This window comes from Loxodonta africana, chromosome 11 (assembly GCF_030014295.1).
Source record: "Loxodonta africana isolate mLoxAfr1 chromosome 11, mLoxAfr1.hap2, whole genome shotgun sequence".
NCBI classification, from domain to species: Eukaryota; Metazoa; Chordata; class Mammalia; order Proboscidea; family Elephantidae; genus Loxodonta; species Loxodonta africana.
Window position 1 is genome coordinate 20,454,014 of NC_087352.1, and position 19,621 is coordinate 20,473,634.

At 41.2% G+C, this 19,621-nt stretch overlaps 1 protein-coding gene across 1 annotated transcript in view; it reads left to right on the plus strand.

Annotated features, from left to right (window-relative positions):
• LOC104845513 (zinc finger protein 432-like) overlaps positions 1–19,621 on the plus strand; it is a 46,099-nt gene that overhangs the window by 9,386 nt on the left and 17,092 nt on the right. The window contains exons 3-6 of the mRNA XM_064294142.1: positions 4,569–4,783; positions 5,931–6,065; positions 17,968–18,094; positions 18,359–18,454. Of these exons, the coding sequence (XP_064150212.1) occupies positions 4,742–4,783; positions 5,931–6,065; positions 17,968–18,094; positions 18,359–18,454 (400 nt within the window). The 5' untranslated portion in view covers positions 4,569–4,741. The remainder of the gene's footprint in view (positions 1–4,568; positions 4,784–5,930; positions 6,066–17,967; positions 18,095–18,358; positions 18,455–19,621) is intronic.

Below are 19,621 nucleotides of genomic sequence, written 5' to 3' on the forward strand. Positions count from 1 at the left end.
GAATTGGCATAAATATGGATCTCTTCCAGTCAGTTGGTCAGGAAGCTGTCTTCCATATTTTTGGCATAGACGAGTGAGCACTTCCAGCACTGCATCGGTTTGTTAAAACATCTCAACTGATATTCCGTCAATTCCTGGAGCCTTATTTTTCGCCAGTACCTTCAGAGCAGCTTGGACTTGTTCCTTTAGTACCATCAGTTCATGATCATACGCTGCCTCTTGAAATGGTTGAAGGTCGACTAATTCTTTTTGGTATAACGACTCTGCGTATTCCTTCCATCTTCTTTTGATGCTTCCTGCATCGTTTAGTATGTTCCCCATAGAATCCTTCACTATTGCAACTCAGGGCTTGACTTTTTTCTTCAGTTCTTTCAGCTTGAGAAACTTCGAGCGTGTTCTTCCCTTCTGGTTTTCCATCGCCAGCTCTTTGCACATGTCATTATAACAGTCTTCTCGAGCTGCTGTTTGGTATCTTCTGTTTCAGTTCTTTTACTTCATCATTTCTTCCTTTTGCTTTAGTTGCTCAACGTTCAAGAGCAAGTTTCAGAGTCTCCTCTGACATCCATCTTGGTCTTTTCTTTCTTTCCTGTCTTTTCAGTGACCTCTTGCTTTTTTCATGTATGATGTCCTTAATGTCAGTCCACAACTCATCTGGTCTTCGGTCATTAGTGTTCAACACATCAAATCTATTCTTGAGATGGTCTCTAAATTCAGGTGGGATATACTCATGGTTGTACTTTAGTTCTTGTGGACTTGCTCTGGTTTTCTTCAGTTTGAGCTTGAACTTCCATATGAGCAATTGATGGTCTGTTCTACAGTTGGCCCTTGGCTTTGTTCTGACTGATGATAATTGAGCTTTTCCATCATCTTTTTCCACAGATGTAATCAGTTTGATTCCTGTGTGTTCCATCTGGCAAGGTGCATGTGTATAGTCGCCGTTGATGTTGGTGAAAAAAGGTATTTGCAATGAAGAAGTTGTTAGTCATGCAAAATTCTGTCGTTCGATCCCTGGCATTGTTTCTATCACCAAGGCCATATTTTCCAACTACCGATCTTTCTTCTTTGTTTCCAACTTTCACATTCCAATCACCAGTAATTATCAGTGCATCCTGATTGCATGTGCAATCAATTTCTTCATCTTTGGCCTGAGTGGTTGGTGCATAAATTTGAGTAATAGTTGTATTAACTGGTCTTCCTTGTAGGCGTATGGATATTATCCTATTACTGACAGCATTGTACTTCAGGATAGATCTTGAAATGTTCTTCGACGATGAATGCAACACCATTCCTCTTCAATTGTCATTCCCAGCCTACTAGGCTATTTGACTGTAAATTCAGAATGGCCAATACCAGTCCATTTCAGCTCACTAATGCCTAGGATATCGATGTTTATGAGTTCCATTTCATTTTTGACAATCTCCAGTTTTCCTAAATTCATACTTCTTACATTCCATATTCCGATTATTAATGGATGTTTGCAGCTGTTTTTTCTCATTTCGAGTTGTGCCACATCAGCAAATGAACGTCCTGAAAGCTTGACTCCATCCTCATCATTAAGGTTGACTCTACTTTGAGAAGGCAGCTCTCCTCAAGTCGTCTTTTGAGTGCCTTCCAACCCGGGGTACCCATCTTCCAGCACTATATCAAACAGTGTTTTGCTGATATTCATAAGGTTTTCACTGGCTAACTCTTTTCAGAAGTAGACTGCCAGGTCCTTCTTCCTGCTCTGTCTTAGTCCAGAAGCTCAGCTGAAACCTGTCTTCCATGGGTGACCCTGCTGGTATCTGAATATCAATGGCATAGCTTCCAGCATCACAGCAACACGCAAACCCCCACAGTACGACAAACTGACACACACGTGGGGATCCAGGAGAATAGTCTTCAGTTTATAGTTAGTGCTTCATGTGGCAGTTTTAAATATGTTTCCAGAACCTAATGTAAACTTACCTGTTTATTAAAGCTTCCTTGATTTGCCATTGTCATTGACAGTCACATTTGATGATGAACTGATAGTTTTGTATGTTGAGAGGTAGAGATCAAGCTTTTTTTTCTTTCCAATGTATATCTGATTGTGTAAGCATCATTTTTTTAAATTTTTATTGTGCTTTAAATGAAAGTTCACAAGCGAAGTCAGTCTCTCATACAAAAATTTATATATACCTTGCTATATACGCCTAGTTGCTATCCCCCTAATGAGACAGCACACTCCTTTACCTCCACTGTCTCTTTTTGTGTCCATTTGGACGGCTTCTAGCCCCCTCTGCCCTTTCATCTCCCCTCCAGACAGGAGATGCCCACATAGTCTCATGTGTCTACTCAATCCAAGAAGCTCACTCTTCACCAGTATCACTTTCTATCCTGTAGTCCAGTCTAATCCCTGTCTGAAGAGTTGGCTTTGGGAATGGTTCTTGTCTTGGGCTAACAGAAGGTCTGGGGATCATGCCCACCGGGGTTCTCCTAGTCTCAGTCAGACCATTAAGTCTGGTCTTTTTATGAGAATTTGAGGTCTGCATCCCACTGCTCTCTTGGTCCCTCAGGGGCTCTCTGTTGTGTTCCCTGTCAGGGTAGTCATCAGTTGTAGCCAGGCACCATCTAGTTCTTCTGGTCTTAGGCTGATGTAGTCTCTGGTTTATGTGGTCCTTTCTGTCTCTTGGGCTCATAATTACCTTGTGTCTTTGGTGTTCATCATTTTTCATTGCTCCAGTTTGGTTGAGACCACTTGATGCATCTTAGATGGCCTCTTACTAGAGTTTAAGACCCCAGATGCCACTGTGCAAAGTGAGATGCGGAATGTTTTCCTAATAGATTTTATTAGGCCAGTTGACCTAGATGTCCCCTGAAACCATGGTCCCCAAACCCCCGCCCCTGCTATGCTGGAATTCAAAGCATTCAGTTTATTCAGGAACCTTCTGTGCTTTTGGTTTAGTCCAGTTGTGCTTACCTCTCCTATATTGTGTGTTGTCTTTCCCTTCACCCTAAAATAGTTCTTATCTACTATCTAATTAGTGAAAACCACTCTTCCTTCCGCACTCCCTCACCACTCTCGTAAACCATCAAAGAATATTTTCTACTCTGTTTAAACTATTTATCAAGTTCTTGTAATAGTGGTCTTATACAATATTTGTCCTTTTCCAGCTGACTAATTTCTCTCAGCATAATACCTTCCAGATTTCTCTTTGTTATAAGATGTTTAATGGATTTATCATTGCTCCTTGTCAATGTGCAGTATTCCACTGTGTGAATATACCATGATTTATTTATTCTTTCATCCACTGATGGGCACCTTGGTTGCTTCCATTTTTTGCTGTTGTAAACAGTGCTGCAGTGAACATCGGTGTGCGTGTATCTGTTGGTGTAAAGGCTCTTATTTCTCTAGGGTATATCCCAGGGAGTAGCATTGCTGGATCGTGTGGTAGTTCTCTTTCTAGATTTTTAAGGAAGCGCCAAATTGATTTCCAAAGTGGTTGTACCATTTTACATTCCTCCTAGCAGTGTATAAGTGTTCCAGTCTCTCCACAACCTCTCCAACATTTATTATCATCTATTTTTTGGATTAAAGCCACCCTTGTTGGAGTGAGATGGAATCTCATTGTAGTTTTGATCTGCATTTCTCTAATGGCTAATGATCATGAGCATTCCCTCATGTATCTGTTAGCTACCTGAATATTTTCTTTAGTGAAGTGTCTGTTCATATCCTTTGCCCATTTTTTAATTGGGTTATTTGTCTTTTTGCAGTTGAGTTTTTGCAGTATCATGTAGATTTTAGAGATCAGGCGCTGGTCAGAAATGTCACAGCTAAAAACTTTTTCCCAGTCTGTAGGTAATCTTTTTATTCTTTTGGTGAAGTCTTTGGATGAGCGTAGGTGTTTGATTTTTAGGAGCTCTCAGTTACCTAGTTCTCTTCTGCACTTTTAGTAATATTTTGTATACTGTTTATGCCATGTATTAAGGCTCGTAACGTCCCTATTTTTTCTTCAATGATCTTTATCATTTTAGATTTTATATTTAGGTCTTTGATCCATTTTGAGTTTGTTTTTGTGTGTGGTCTGAGGTATGGGTCTTGTTTCATTTTTTGGCAGATGGATATCCAGTTACGCCAGTACCATTTGTTCAAAAGACTGTCTTTTCCCCATTGAACTGACTTTGGGCCTTTGTCAAATTGCAGCTGCTCATATGTGGATGGTTTTATGTCTGAATTCTCAGTTCTGTTCCATTGGTCTATGTGTCTGTTGTTGTACCAGTACCATGCTGTTTTGACTACTGTGCAGGTGTAAGAGGTTATAAAATCAGGTAGAGTGAGCTCTCCCATTTTGTTCCTTTTCAGTACTGCTTTACTTATCCAGGGCCTCTTTCCCCAAGCACCATTTTTTGAAGAGATATCTTTTATCATTATCTCTGCAAATTTCAGATCTTAGGTTTTTATTGCCCATGGGTGTGAAATGTTCTGAGTCACCAAATAAAGGAACAGTCAACAGTACTGGGGGATGCGTGTTACAGAGAGTGCCAGGAGCAGTAACAGCATTTGGTCCTAGAGATAATGTGCCACTCACATTGAATTTTCCCTTCAGCCTGCAGGTTTTGACCCCCGAGCAACAAAAGAATCATTTGAGGGAAGAAGGAAGAGTTTACAGGACTTGAGTATTGTCATTTTTGGGAAACCCTTGTTGGCAGACTGAAATTTCTGAACAGAAATTAGAGCTGATCCAGAAAACACAAAGGCAAAGCATCCGAGTTGCTGGCAATGTCCCAAAGAAATGTCACCAAGAAAATGGTGATAGCCCAGGTGATTTTGGTTTGTTTTATGCTTTTATTTGTTCCCTAATGGATTTGCAGAGGCCTGTAAAATATCAGCTCAGTTCATGCGAAAAGTATTACTTTGGAAAAGTGGAAGCTAGATAGAAATAAACTTAGATTTTCACTTTAACTTCAAGCAATGTAGAATCAGGAACATATCGTTTATGGTATTTACAGTAAATTATTTACATTGAACATAATATGTGACTGAGGATTTTTGGGGTTACATTAGCTGTCAACTTGCATTTAGTATTTCTCTGGCCAATCCAAGAGAATCATTATAATATAAATGCTAAGCCCAGTTTCTGAGGAGAAAGAAGATAAGCTCCTTGAGGGACTTCAATATTCCATGAGACTTGTTTGAGTAATTTTCTTTGATGTTTCTTCCTGGAGGTGATTTGGCGGACGTCGTCCTGAACAGCATCATTCTCATGTTGTTGTTAGGTGCCATCAAGTTGGTTCTGACTCATAGTGACCCTATGTACTACAGAAGGAAGCACTGCCCAGTCTTCTGCCATCCTCATAATCGTTATTATGCTTGAGCCCATTATTGCAGCCACTGTGTCAATCCATCTTGTTGAGCGTCTTCCTCTTTTTCGCCGACCCTTTACCAAGCATGATGTCCTTCTCCAGGGACTGATCTGTCCTGGTAACATGTCCAAAGTATGTGAGACACAGTCTCACCATCCCTGCTCTTAAGCAGCATTCTAGTTGTAACATTCTCATAAATGCATGTAAAATGGGACTAGTAGTAATAGTAATATAAAAATGACGGGCAGCTTTCAACCTTCTGTAACATCAGGGGTAGAAGAGAGAATCAACATCAATCCAAGGCTGATTCCTATGAGGTGAAGGTCAAACATACCTGCACCCTCCAAACTTTTTACTAATTCTGACAGCAGCCATCCCTCCATAACATTCTCTGCCTCTGGGCTGAGTTTGATAATTTGTTGCAGTGACCACATAGAACTCAATGACTGTACTTACAGTTATGGAGTTTATTAGGGAAGTAACAGCTTATAACTGGGGATCAGAATCACGGGGCTGTAACTCAGGAGCAGGATCAGGAAGCACGTAGACAAAGTCTTCCTTCTTCAGCACAGGACAGCTTTTTCTGTCTCTTATCTCCCATCCAGGGCTCCTCTCCGCCTCATGATGGCAGTTTCCTCTCAGCATCCTTAGGACAGGCTCCACTCAGCCCCCATAGGACAGGCTCCCTCTCTTGGGCCTCAGCCCTCTGCCTGGCCTCTGCTCAGTCAAGTGTTACAAAGGTATTTACCTCTGCCTAAAAATGTCTGGAGGCATCCCACTCTGCCAGCAATCCTTCTGCTGGAAGGCGCTCGGCTCTCTTGCTCCAAGGGTTGGCACTCCCACTTTAGCTGCCAGTTGACATGCCTACTGTATCCACATTGCTCCGTGGGCCGGGAAACTCACCGCACCTTGTAGAACCAGTTTTCTGGTTCTGCTACCACCATTTCTTTGACACTGGACTCTGCTGTACTTACCACTGTTCCCAGGCATCTCTTCCCTAATATTACACCTCTCTGTCTCCTGGGTCTAGGAGGTTCTTAGCACAGGGACCCTGGGTCAAAAGGAAGCACTCCTGACCTGGTTCTTGTTGGTAGTGAGGCCTCCTCTTTTGCTTTTGAGATGAGCCCATTTTAAGCCTAGTGGGATGGCAAAACTGACTAATCCCCTTGTTAGGGTTTTATACACCTTATTTGCATGATCCCATCCCCACAGGGTTTCTATGCACCTTATTTGCATTATTGACAGACTATCCAGCCTCCTTGATGAGCACAAGCACCTTATTTGCATAGTCTATTTAATCATTTTTGGAAATCACAACGTCTATGTATGGCTAAACCCACTGCCATCAAGTCAATTCCTACTCACGGCGACCCTGTAGATAAGAGTAGAATGCTCTATAGGGTTTCCAAGGCTGTAGGTCTTTATGGAAGCAGGCTGCTGCATCTTGCCCCCATGGAGCAATTGGTGGGTTCCAACCACTGACCTTTTGGTTAGCAGATGAGTGATTAACCACTGCACTACCAGAGTTCCTTAGACTATGGCTAGAAGGGCCATATTAGGTAATTCAGTGCACTGCAAGTACTAGCATCAGAACCTAACTTAAGAGGGGATAATGACCCAGATCAGCTAATTGCTATGAGGTAGAGGTCAGACATACCTTTACTTCCCAACCTTTTTACCAATTCTGACACCAGCCATCCCTTCCACAACACTCTTTACTTCTCTTCTGGGTTTGATTATTTGTTGCAATGGCCACAAAGAACTTGCAGACGGTACTTACAGTTAAGTGGTATATTAAGGAACAGGGTGTAACATGGGATCAGGATCAACCGGCCGTAACTCAGGAATCAGGATCGGGAACCATGCAGGCAAAGTCTTCCTTCTTCAGTGCAGGACAGCTCTCTCAGCTCCTCTCTCCCGTGCAGGCCTCCTCTAAGCCCCCTGAGTACAGGCTCCTCACGGTCCCCTCAGGAGAGACTCTTCTTGGCCCTGCAACCTATCGCCACTGGCTCTGCCACAGGGCCCCTTCCAGGCCTGTCAGTGACAGCACTGCTGCCAGTCCCTTTCCAGGCTTTTTGCCACTGACACTGCCACAAGGCCCCTTCTGAGCCTCTTGCTGTCTTCAGAGTTAGCCCTCGTTCCAGAGTTAGAACCTTTAGGAGGCTCTTTGCCTCCTCTCTGCTTCTCTCTTGTCTTTTCTTATTTCTGCTTCCTATTTCTTTTTTGAAAATGCTGTAGAGTTGGCTGCATACATACACAAACTCGTCATTTTCAAGGCACATCTCTTCTCAGAAGGCCATGAAGGGACCAATTCCCTCTCAGTAGGACATAGACACTTAATTTGCATACTAGACTGTAGACACTTCTTTGCATAGTATATTAATCAATCCTGCAAGATGCGTATACCAGTTACAGGGCAGACTACAGCCCAGGAGCAGACAGAAAGTATCAAACTGTGGTATTTACAACTTACCCAAGAAATGTGACAAACCCTCTAGGATAGAAAACTAGGGCAAATGTAACTCCTTCGGGCTTGGGGGAAAGATTGCCTATACACTTCCCAAACCACCAAGTAAAAGCCCTCATAAAGGAGCTCATTTCACTACAGGTAGACATTCTCACTCTGTTTACTTACGTCTCCTTTATATTCTCTCTTTCTGTCTCTACTACATTTAGGATAATTTCTTCAGTTGTACATTATAATTGACTAATAATCTCCTTAGTGTATTTAATTCGTGTGGTGAAATGAATTCCTTTTTGTGGCCTTTTGCCTTGGTTGTTTGGAAACCCCAGACATTTTGATACTTTTGTCCAGCTTGATTGACATTTCCTGGGTTAAGTTGGAAACAGCTTGGTTTGATACTTCCTGCCTGGCCCTGGGCTGCAACCTGCCGTGTGATTGGTATGTACCCTGTAGGCTTTGGTCAATAGATTATGCAAATGAGTTGAGTTGTAGCCCAACCATACCTACTGTGCAAATGAGGCATCTGAGGACAATCAAGAGGGAATTGGTCAGTACATAGCCTTGTCTTAAAATTGACAGGGAGTTTATAGGTACAAGCACCCAGCCCCACAGAGGCTTGTCAAACAGAAGGAAGCAAGAAGAGAAACAGCGGGAAGAAGCCAAAGGAATAAAGGAGAAAGAAGCTCTCTAGAAGAGGCAAGGAACCTCCAAGAAGACACTCACTGGTCAAGGTCTGTAACACTGAAGACAGCGAGAGGCTGAGCAGCAGAGCCAGTGGCAAGAGGTCCAGAAGGGGCCCAGTGGCAGAGCAGGTGGTGACAGAGAGCAGGGCCAAGAGGAGCATTTCCTGAGTAGACTGTGAGGATCCTGTCCACAGAGGGCTAAGAGGAGACTGTCCTCAGGGGGCTGAGAAAAGCTGAGAGAGCTGTCGTGTATTGAACCTGCCACTGCAAGAAGTCATCAGACCCATACTGGGGAGTCAACAGAAATTGACCAAGGCACATTCATAGAAGCATCACAGACACATCCAGACTCCCTGAGGAACCGAGTTACTGGGCTGAGGGCTGGAGACAATGGTCTTGGGGGACATATACCTCAATTGGAATGAATATTTCATAAAGAAAATAATCTACCTTTGACTGTGGTGAGTAGCGTCTGGGGTTTTAAAAGCCTGTGAGTGGCCGTCTAAGGTATATCTACTGGTCCCATCCCAGCTGGAGCAAAGGAGCATAAAGAAAACCAAAGACACTAGGGAAAGATTAGTCTAAAGGACTAATGGACTACAACTACCACAACCTCTGCCATACTGAACCTAGAACAACTAGGTGGTGCCCAGCAACTGCCCCTGACTGCTCTACAGAGATCACAATAGAGGTTGCTAGACAGAGTGAGAGAAAAATGTGGAATAAAATTCGGATTCACAAACAAAGGACCAAACGTGCTGATCTGACAGAGACTGGAGAAACCCTGAGAGTATGGTCCCTGGACACCCGTTTAACTCAGCACTGAAGTCACTCCTGAGGTTCATCCTTCAGCCAAAGATTAGACAGGTCTATAGGGCAAACAGTGGTTAAGTGCTACAGCTGCTAACCAAAGGGTCGGCAGTTCAAATCCACCAGGCGCTCCTTGGGAACTCTGTGGGGCAGTTCTACCCTGTCCTATAGGGTTGCCGTGAGTTGGAATCGACTCGATGGCACTGGATATAGGGCAAACAATAACAAACATGAGGAGCATACTTCATATTTCAGTCATGTATACGAGACTAATGGGCACACCAGCCCAAAAGCAAAGACGAAAGCAGAAAGGGACAGAAAAACTGGCCAAATGGAGGAAGGGAACCTGAGGTGGAAAAAGGGAGTGTGTTGACACATCGCAGGATTGTCAACCAGTGTCATAAAACAATTTGTGGATTAATTGTTTAATGAAAAACTAACCCTGTAAACTTTTACCTAAAGCACGAGACAAAAAAAAATCGAGAGGCGGAGCCAGGATTCAGACACTTATGGCAAATCCTGTTTACAATAAAGACGTGAAAAGACAAGCGAAATGAGTATATTTATGACAAGCTAGGAGCCCTGAGCATCAAAGGCAAGCTCAGAAAACGAACTGATGGGCAGTGGGCGTAAGAGACAGTTCAGAAGTGGAGAGGAGTTACCGGACCTGAATCACGGGGAGCCCTCAGGCACCATTCCTGGGAGCTGTGGCGGTGGGCTGGTACTAGTGTTCAGCTGCAGTTTCCTCAGGGAGAAGCAGCCAGCCCCACAGCCTGCTTACACCTACGGAACCAGAAAAGAACGGTGCTTTCGCTAAGTATTTGCGTGTATTTTACTACACTCCCCCCTCCGCCCCCCGCCTCCAAGCTGGCTTCAGCGGCTGAATTCACTGGGTCTGATATACGCCCTGTTCAGCACTTAGAGCCATCCTCCCGGCCTTGGAGAAGGAAAAAATTTGCAATTAGGGGAAAAGGTAATTTGTCAGCTCCACTAACTGGGGGAGCTCAGGACAGAAGCGGTTCCTGTCCAGGCATAAATGGTCCGTGGACTTTGAGTTCCTTTCCCCTCTGTATGGACCTGTGTGGGCCTATTTCAAGAGAATAGGCCCTTGTTGGCAGACTCCAGCCGTTTCAGCTGTGTGGCAGAGAGTTGGGTGTTTGATGTTTGACATTACTTTCCATATTAAACAGGGTCCTCACCTACCCACATAAGGGGCCTAAGGACTGGTAGCTCCGCTCCGGTCACCCAGCCACCTGCGACAAGGATCCAAGGATAACTGGTACCTCCCAGTCCATAGAACCAAAAACATTGGGTGCCATGGTCCATCTCCAGAACCCAACCACCTGTGTGCTCCAGGGAACAGGGATGCGCTTTCCTCAGAGACACGTATGGGACAATTCTCAGCCTCCTGCCTTGTTCAGAGTGTGACCCCTTGCTGCAACCAGATACTGGTACCTACACCAATCACCCCGCCCCTTGAAGACTGTAGGACAGAGCCTTGTACCACACAGCTACCTGGACACCTGAGCTGAATTCATGCAAGAAAAGCGAATGGGCTCCTAGGCTCATATACTTGATAACAGTTCTACCCATCTGGGGACAGGACGTCAGAGCTCCAAAGGTGAAAATAAAGCTAGCTCACTCAGGCAACCCATTTCAGCATATCAAAATAAAGCAAGAAACTATGACACAGTAAGCAAGCATAAAATAAACTAATACAATAACTTATAGATGGCTCAGAGACAACAGTCAATATCAAGTCACATAAAGAAACAGACCACGATCACCTCAGCAGGCTCTCGAAACAGAATCAAGGGATCTTCTAGATGAAAGTGCATTCCTGGAATTACCAGAGGCAGAATACAAAATATTAATATACAGAACCCTTCAAGACATCAGGAAGGAAATGAGGCAATACGCAGAACAAGCCAAGGAACACACAGATAAAGCAATTGGAGAAATTCAAAAGATCATTCAGGAGCATAATGAAAAACTTAATAAGCTGGACAAATCCATAGACAGCAATCAGAAATTCAGAAGATTAACAATAAAATTACAGAAGTGGACAACTCAATAGAAAGAGAGCAGAATTGAGCAAGTAGAATGCAGAATTTCTGAACTTTAAGATGAATCACTTGGCGCTAATACATTTGAAGAAAAATTAGATAAAAGAATTTTAAAAAATGAAGAAAACTTAAGAATCCTGTAAGACTGTCAAGAGAAATAACCCCTGAGTGATTGGAGTACCAGAACAGGGAGGGATAACAGAAAATACACAGAGAATTGTTGAAGATTTGTTGGCAGAAAACTTCCCTGATACCGTGAAAAATCAGCAGATATCTATCCAAGATGTTCATCGAACTCCACATAAGGTAGATTTTAAAAGAAAGTCACCAAGACATAATCAAACTTGCCAAAACCAAAGATAAGGAGAGAATTTTAAGAGCAGCTAGGGATAAATGAAAAGTCACCTACAAAGGAGAGTCAGTAAGAACAAGCTCGGGCTACTCGACAGAAACCTTGCAGGCAATAAGGCAATGGGATGACTTATTCTAAAAATTGAAGAAAAAAAATTGCCAGCCAAGAATCATATATCCAGCAAATCTGTCTCTTAAATATGAAGGTGAAATTAGGACATTTCCAGATAAACAGAAGTTTAGGGAATTTGTGAAAAACCAAACCAAAACTACAAGAAATTCTAAAGGGAGTTCTTTGGTTAGAAAATCAATATCAGGTGTCAACCCAAGACTAGAACACTAGTCAGAGCAATCAGAAGTCAACCCAGACAGGGAAATGAATAAAACAAAGCAAGATAAAAACAAAACCACTCAAAACAGGGTAACAGCGATGTTAATCTGTAAAAGAAGACAATATTAAAATAATAAAGAGAGGCGAAGAAATGTAGTCACAGATCTTCCATACGGTGAGGAAGATAAGCCGATACAAAGAAATAAAAGTTAGGTTTAAATTTAGAAAAATAGGGGTATATAATAAGGTAACCACAAAGGAAATAAACTATTCTACACATCAAAATAAAATACAGGAAAAAAATAGAGATTCAGCAGAAACAAAATCAACAACAATGAATATGAGGAAACGACAATATATAAAAATAATCTACTCAGCACACGAAATTAAGTGGGAAAAAGAAACTGTCAACACACCAAAAAAGACATCAAAATGATAACACTAAGCTCATACCTATCCATAATTATGCTGAATGTAAATGGACTAAATGCACCATAAAGAGACAGACAGTGACAGAATGGATTAAAAAACATGATCTGTCTATATGCTCCCTACAAGAGACACAGCTTAGACTTAGAGACACAAACAAACCAAAACTCAAAGGATGTAAAAAAAATATATCAAGCAAACAACAAAAAAGAGCAGGAGTGGCAATGTTAATTTCTGACAAAATAGACTTTAAATCCATCATAACCAGTAAGGAAGGACACTATACAATGATTAAAGGGACAATATACCAAGAAGATATAACCATATTAAATATTTATGCACTCAGTGACAGGGCTGCAAGATACATAAAACAAACTCTATCAACACTGAAAAATGAGATACACAGCTCCAAAATAATAGTAGGAGACTTCAGCACATCAGTTTTGATGAAGGAGACAACATCCATAAAGAAGGTCAATAAAGACAGAAGATCTAAATGGCACGGTAAACCTACTTGACCTCATAGACACATACAGAACACTCCACCCGACAGCAACCAAGTATACGTTCTTTTCTCGTGCACATGGAATATTCTCTAGAATAGACTACATATTGCATCATATAGCAAGCCTTAGCAGAATCCAAAATAGCAACATATTACAAACAATCTTCTCTGGCCATAAGGCCATAAAAGTGGAACTCAATAACAGAAAAAGCAGGGAAAAGAAATCAAACACTTGGAAACTGAACAATACCCTGCTCAAAAAAGACTGGATTATAGAAGACATTAAGGATGGAATAAAGAAATTCATAGAATCCAATGAGAATGAAAACACTTCCTATCAGAACCTTTGGGACACAGCGAAAACAATGCTCAGAGGTCAGTTTATATCGATAAATGCACACGTACAAAAAGAAGAAAGGGCCAAAATCAAGGAATTCTCCCTACAACTTGAACAAACAGAGAACAACAAAAGAAATCTTCAGGCACCACAAGGAAAAAAATAATAAAACTTAGAGCAGAATTAATGAAATAGAAAACAGAAAAACAGTTGACAGAGTTAACAAGATGAAAAGCTGGTTCTTAAAAAAAAATCAACAAAATTGATAAACCATTGGCCAAACTGACAAAAGAAAAAAGGAGAGGAAGCAAACAACTCAAATAAAAAATGAGATGGGTGATATTACAACAGACCTAACTGAAATTAAAAGAATCATATCAGATTACTATGAAAAATTATACTCTAATAAATCTGAAGACGTAGAAGAAATTGATGAATTCCTGGAAACACACTACCTACCTCAACTAACACAAACAGAGGAAGAACAACTAAATAGACCTATAACAAAAGAAGAGACTGAAGAAGTAATCAAAAAACTCCAAACAAAAAAAAGCCCTGGCCCAGACGACTTCACTGCAGCGTTCTACCAAACTTTCAGAGAAGAGTTAACAGCACTACTACTTAAGGTATTTCAGAGCATAGAAAAGGACGGAATACTCCCAAACTCATGCTATGAAGCCAGCATATCCCTGATACGAAAAGCAGGGGAAGACACTACAGAAAAAGAAAATTACAGACCCATATCCCTCATGAACTTAGGTGCAAAAATCCTCAACAAAATCCTGGCCAATAGAATTCAACAACATACCAAAAAAAAAAAAAATTCACCATCGCCAAGTGGGATTCATACCAGGTATGCAGAGATGGTTCAACATTAGAAAAACAGTTAGTGTAATATATCATATAAATAAAACAAAAGACAAGAACCACATGATTTTATCAATTCATGCAGAGAAGGCATTTGACACAGTTCAACACCCATTCATGATAAAAAAAAAAAAACTCTCAGCAAAATAAGAAGGAAAACTCCTCAACATCATAAAGGGCATTTATACAAAGCCAAGAGCCAGCATCTTCCTAAATTAAGAGAGTTTGAACGCATTCCCCTTGAGATCAGGAACCAGACAAGGGTGCACTTTATCACCACTCCTATTCAACACTGCTGGAAGTCCTAGCCAGAGCAGTTAGGCTAGATAAAGGTATAAAGGGCATCCAGAGTGGCAAGGAAGAAGTAAAATTATCTCTTTTTGCAGATGACATGATCTTATACACAGAAGACCCTAAGGAATCCTCTAGAAAACTACTGAAACTAATAGAAGAGTTCAGCAGAGTATCGGGATACAAGGTAAACATACAAATATCAGTTGGATTCCTCTACACCAACAAAAAGAACATTGAAGAGGAAATCACCAAATCAATACCATTTTCAGTAAGCCTCCGGAAGATAAAACACTTTGCAATAAATCCTACCAGAGTTGTAAAAGACTTATACAAAGAAAACTACAAAACACTTCTGCAAGAAACGAAAAGAGACCACTTAAGTGGAAAAACATACCTTGCTCATGGATAGGAAGTCTTAACATTATAAAAATGTCAGTTCTACCAAAAGCAATCTACAGTTTTAATGCAATTCCGATCCAAATTCCAACAACATTCTTTAATGAGTTGGAGAAACAAATCACCAACTTCATTCCGAAGGGAAAGAGGCTCCGGATAAGTAAAGCATTACTGAAAAAGAAGAACAAAGTGGGAGGCCTCACACTAACTGATGTTAGAACCTATTATACCGCCACAGTAGTCAAAACAGCCTGGTATTGTTACAACAGATACATAGACAAATGGAATAGAATTGAGAATCCAAACATAAATCCATCCGCATATGAGCAGCTGGTATTTGACAAAGGCCCAAAGTCAGTTCAATGGGGAAAAGACAGTCTCTTTAATAAATAATGCTCTTATAACTGGATATCCATCTGCAAAAAAATGAAACAAGTCCCATACCTCACACCATGCACAAAAACTAACTCAAAATGGATCAAAGACCTAAATATAAAATCTAAAACGATAAAGATCCTGGAAGAAAAAATAGGGACAATGTTAGGAGCTCTAATACATGGCATAAACAGTAGACAAAACATTACTAACAATGCAGAAGAAAAACTAGATAACTGGGAGCTCCTAAAAATCAAACACCTATGTTCATCGAAAGACTTCACCAACAGAATATAAAGATTACCTACAGACTGGGAAAAAGTTTTTAGTTGTGACATTTCCAATCAGCACCTGATCTCTAAAATCTACATGATACTGCAAAAACTCAACTGCAAAAAGACAAATAATCCAATTAAAAAATGAGCAAAAGACATGAGCAGACACATCACTAAAAAAGACATTCAGGTAGCTAACAGATACATGAGGAAATGCTCACTATCATTAGCCATTAGAGAAATGCAAATCAAAACTACAATGAGATTCAATCTCACTCCAGTGAGGCTGGCATTAATGCAAAAAACATGAAATAATAATTGTTGGAGAGGCTGCGGAGAGATTGGAACACTTATACACTGCTAGTGGGAATGTGAAATGGTACAACCACTTTGGAAATTGATTTGGCGCTTCCTTAAAAAGCTAGAAATAGAACTACCATATGATCCAGCAATCCCACTCCTCGGAATATATCCTAGAGAAATAAGAGCCTTTACATGAACAGATATATGTGCACCCATGTTCATTGCAGCATTTTTTATGATAGAAAAAAGATGGAAACAACCAAGGTGCCCATCAACAGATGAATGGGTAAGTAAAATATGGTATATTCACACAATGGAATACTACGCATCAATAAAGAACAGTGAGGAATCTGAAACATTTCATAATGTGGAGGAACCTGGAAGGCATTATGCTCAGTGAAATTAGTTGCAAAAGGACAAATATTGTATAAGACTACTATTATAAGAACTCAAGAAATAGTTTAAAGAGAGAAGAAAATATTATTCGATGGTTACGAGAGGGGGGAGGGAGAGAGGGCGGGAAAGGGCTATTCACTAATTACGTAGTAGAAAAGAACTACTTTAGGTGACAGGAAAGGCAACCCACAATACAGGCGAGGTCAGCACAACTGGACTAAACCAAAAGCAAAGAAGTTTCCTGAATAAACTGAATGCTTCAGAGGCCAGCGTAGCAGGGGTGGGAGTTTGGGGACCATGGTTTCAGGGGACAACTAAGTCAATTGTCATAATAAAATCTATTAAGAAACATTCTGCATCCCACTTTGGAGAGTGGCATTTGGGGTCTTAAACGTTAGCAAACGGCCATCTAAGATGCATCAATTAGTCTCAACCCACCTGGAACAAAGAAGATGAAGAACACCAAGGACACAAGGTAATTATGAGCCCAAGAGACAGAAAGGGCCACATAAACCAGAGACTACATCAGCCTGAGACCAGAAGAACTACGTGGTGACTGGCTGTAACCGATGACTACCCTGACAGGGGACACAACAGAGAACCCCTGAGGGAACAGGAGAGCAGTGGGATGCAGACCCCAAATTCTCGTAAAAAGACCAGACTTAATGGTCTGACTGAGACTAGAAGGACCTTTGGGGTCATGGCTGCCAGACCTTCTGTTGGCCCAGGACAGGAACCATTCCCAAAGCCAACTCTTCAGATAGGGATTGGACTGTACAATAGGTTGAAGAGGGATGCTGGTGAGGAGTGAGCTTCTTGGATCAGGTGGACACTTGAGACTATGTTGGCATCTTCTGCCTGGAGGGGAGATGAGAGGGTACAGGGCATTAGAAGCTGGCGAAATGGACACAAAAAAGAGAGAGTAGAGGGAGGAAGCGGGCTGTCGCATGAGAGGGAGAGCAATTAGGAATATGTGTGTATAAGTTTTTGTGTGGGAGACTGACTTGATTTGTAAACTTTCACTTAAAGCACAATAAAAAAAAATCAAACCCAGAAAAGAGGTAGAGCACACTGTGGAAAAGTGTGCTCTGGAGTTAGAACTGGTAGAAGATTGGAAGGTGAAGGTATGCCTGGCCTCCACCGTGTGGGGATCAGCATTGGGCTGACCGTAATCATTATCACCCTTAAAGTTAGGCAGGTTCTGACAACATCTGATAGTCTGAGGACTATCAAGAGGGGATTGGTAGGTTCAGAGCCTTGTCTTGAAATTGGCAAGGAGTTTATAGGTACAAGCAGGCAGCACCACAGAGGGCTGTCAAAGAGAAAGTAGCAAGAAGAGGAACAGCAGGACGAAGCAAAAGCAATAAAGCAGAAAGAAGCCAATACTGCTAGTCCTTCTAGTCCCATTTCACAATACGTTGTTAACTTCTCTGTTATCATGTATTTATATGCATTTATCTAGTATATGTATGTCTGTCTGTGTGTGTGTGTGTGTGTGTAAATGTGAGATATTTCTAGCTTATGAAGACATTTCCACTGCAACACATTATAGAAAATTGTCATTTCATAAGTGAGTAGAGTATGGGATGCAAAAATTGAGAATAGTTTTTTTAAGATTTTCCTTTTTCTATAAGATATTAAAAACCTAGGTATGTGTATGCAGCAGCCTATATAGAAGAATGAACAGAACAACTTCCCTCACATTTCATTCATATGATGAAATGGAAAATACTTCATTAAACAAGATCCTTTTAATACAGGAGTCACTGACATTCAGCGATGTGTTTGTGAAGCTCACCTGGGATGAATGGCAGCTCCTGGACCCTGCTCAGAAGGAGCTGTACTGGGCTGTGATGTTGGAGAACTATAACAACCTGCTGTCTATTGGTGAGGACAACTCTCCTGTCATTGGCCCTGTCATTGACCTTTCCTTTCTTAGTTGCTGAAACCTTAGGAATGTCTATGGTGCTCAGAAGTGATAGATTCTCAGTGCACTCTCTGGTCCTAAATGAGTGGGCATATTCTTTCTACTCTTGACAGAAAAACCTTTACTTTGATTGAAAATTCTTTTTTGACAAATATAACATTCTGCAGTCTTCACAAACCCAAGGCCAGTTTGGTGACTAAGATTCTGTGATTTCCCATGAACAGGGTGTGGAGTTAGCAAACCAGATGCACTCTCCAGGTTGGAACGAGGAGAAAAACCATGGACTCTATTAGACGAAAGCCATAGTGGAATCTTTTCAGGTGAGCAAGCGAAAAGCTGTATGGAGGGGAGGCTGTGGAAGTCACATTCAAGAGAGAGAAGGCGTCACATCTGTGAGGAGTGTCTGAGGCTACATAAAAAAAAAAGTGCTTCCACGTATCCCTTTCCCCATGTGAGACCTCTCTTTTTTTCTAGGAGTTTAGAAAAATATATACTCTTCTGCCTCTTCTGAGATCAGATCCCTGTTTATTTGATCTACATTTGGACATTTTTGCTTCCATAATTTTCTTCTTCCTAGGATTCTCAAGTCTTTCCCTTCATATCTTTCCACCACTCTTCCTATGAAATTCCACCTTACAGGCCTCTCTTCCAAGAGAGAATTTTGAATTCATAACTGTCTTCAGAGGACGGCACCTTCCTCCCTCATTGAGTAACATGGATTTCCCTTCCTGGCATCCAACCCCACCTTGGATATTTTGCCTCCACAGTAGACTGGTCTCTCATTGTGCTTCTATCTGCTTCCTTAGCTTCTCTTTTCCCCCCACTCTGAGGTTTCTAAAGGTTCTGATTTCCATTTTCTAATTTGTTCTCCTAACCACTTAAAATTTGCTTCAATCTAATCAGTTAATCTTCTGTTTCCTGAAGGAGACTGTCAAATGACATCTCCCTTGAAATTGTCTGACATAGACTTTTTTGTATATGTTTTACTCATTTTGACAAAACTTCCCTATGAGTTGTCAATATCTGCAAGGAACTAGGATCATCTTCTCGATAGGAAACCTCCCATCAGCTTTAGTTTATCAGCTTAGTACTGTACATCTGAAATCCTAGCCATCCTGGCAGTTGCCTTTAATGTTTCTTACTACAGGGACCTCTTTGTTAAGTCTCTGCTCTTCGTGATGATTTTTTAACTAGAAAAAAATTTTTTTCACCTCTTGCATTCTCCATTGTATCATAAACTGAAATAACTCTAAGAATCAGCCCAAAGCTGGTTCCTGTCATGCCGAGGTCAAATATATCCCAACTTCCACACTTGTACATTATTTCTGATACCAGCCATTCTTTCTCAGCTCTCTCTTTTTCTAATGGATGTGGTAATCCATTAGAGTGGTCACAGAGAAATCACAGCCATGCCATATCTGTGATAACAACGTCTAATATAAGAAAGATGTATATAAATAAAGGATATAAACTTAGAAATTCGTAAG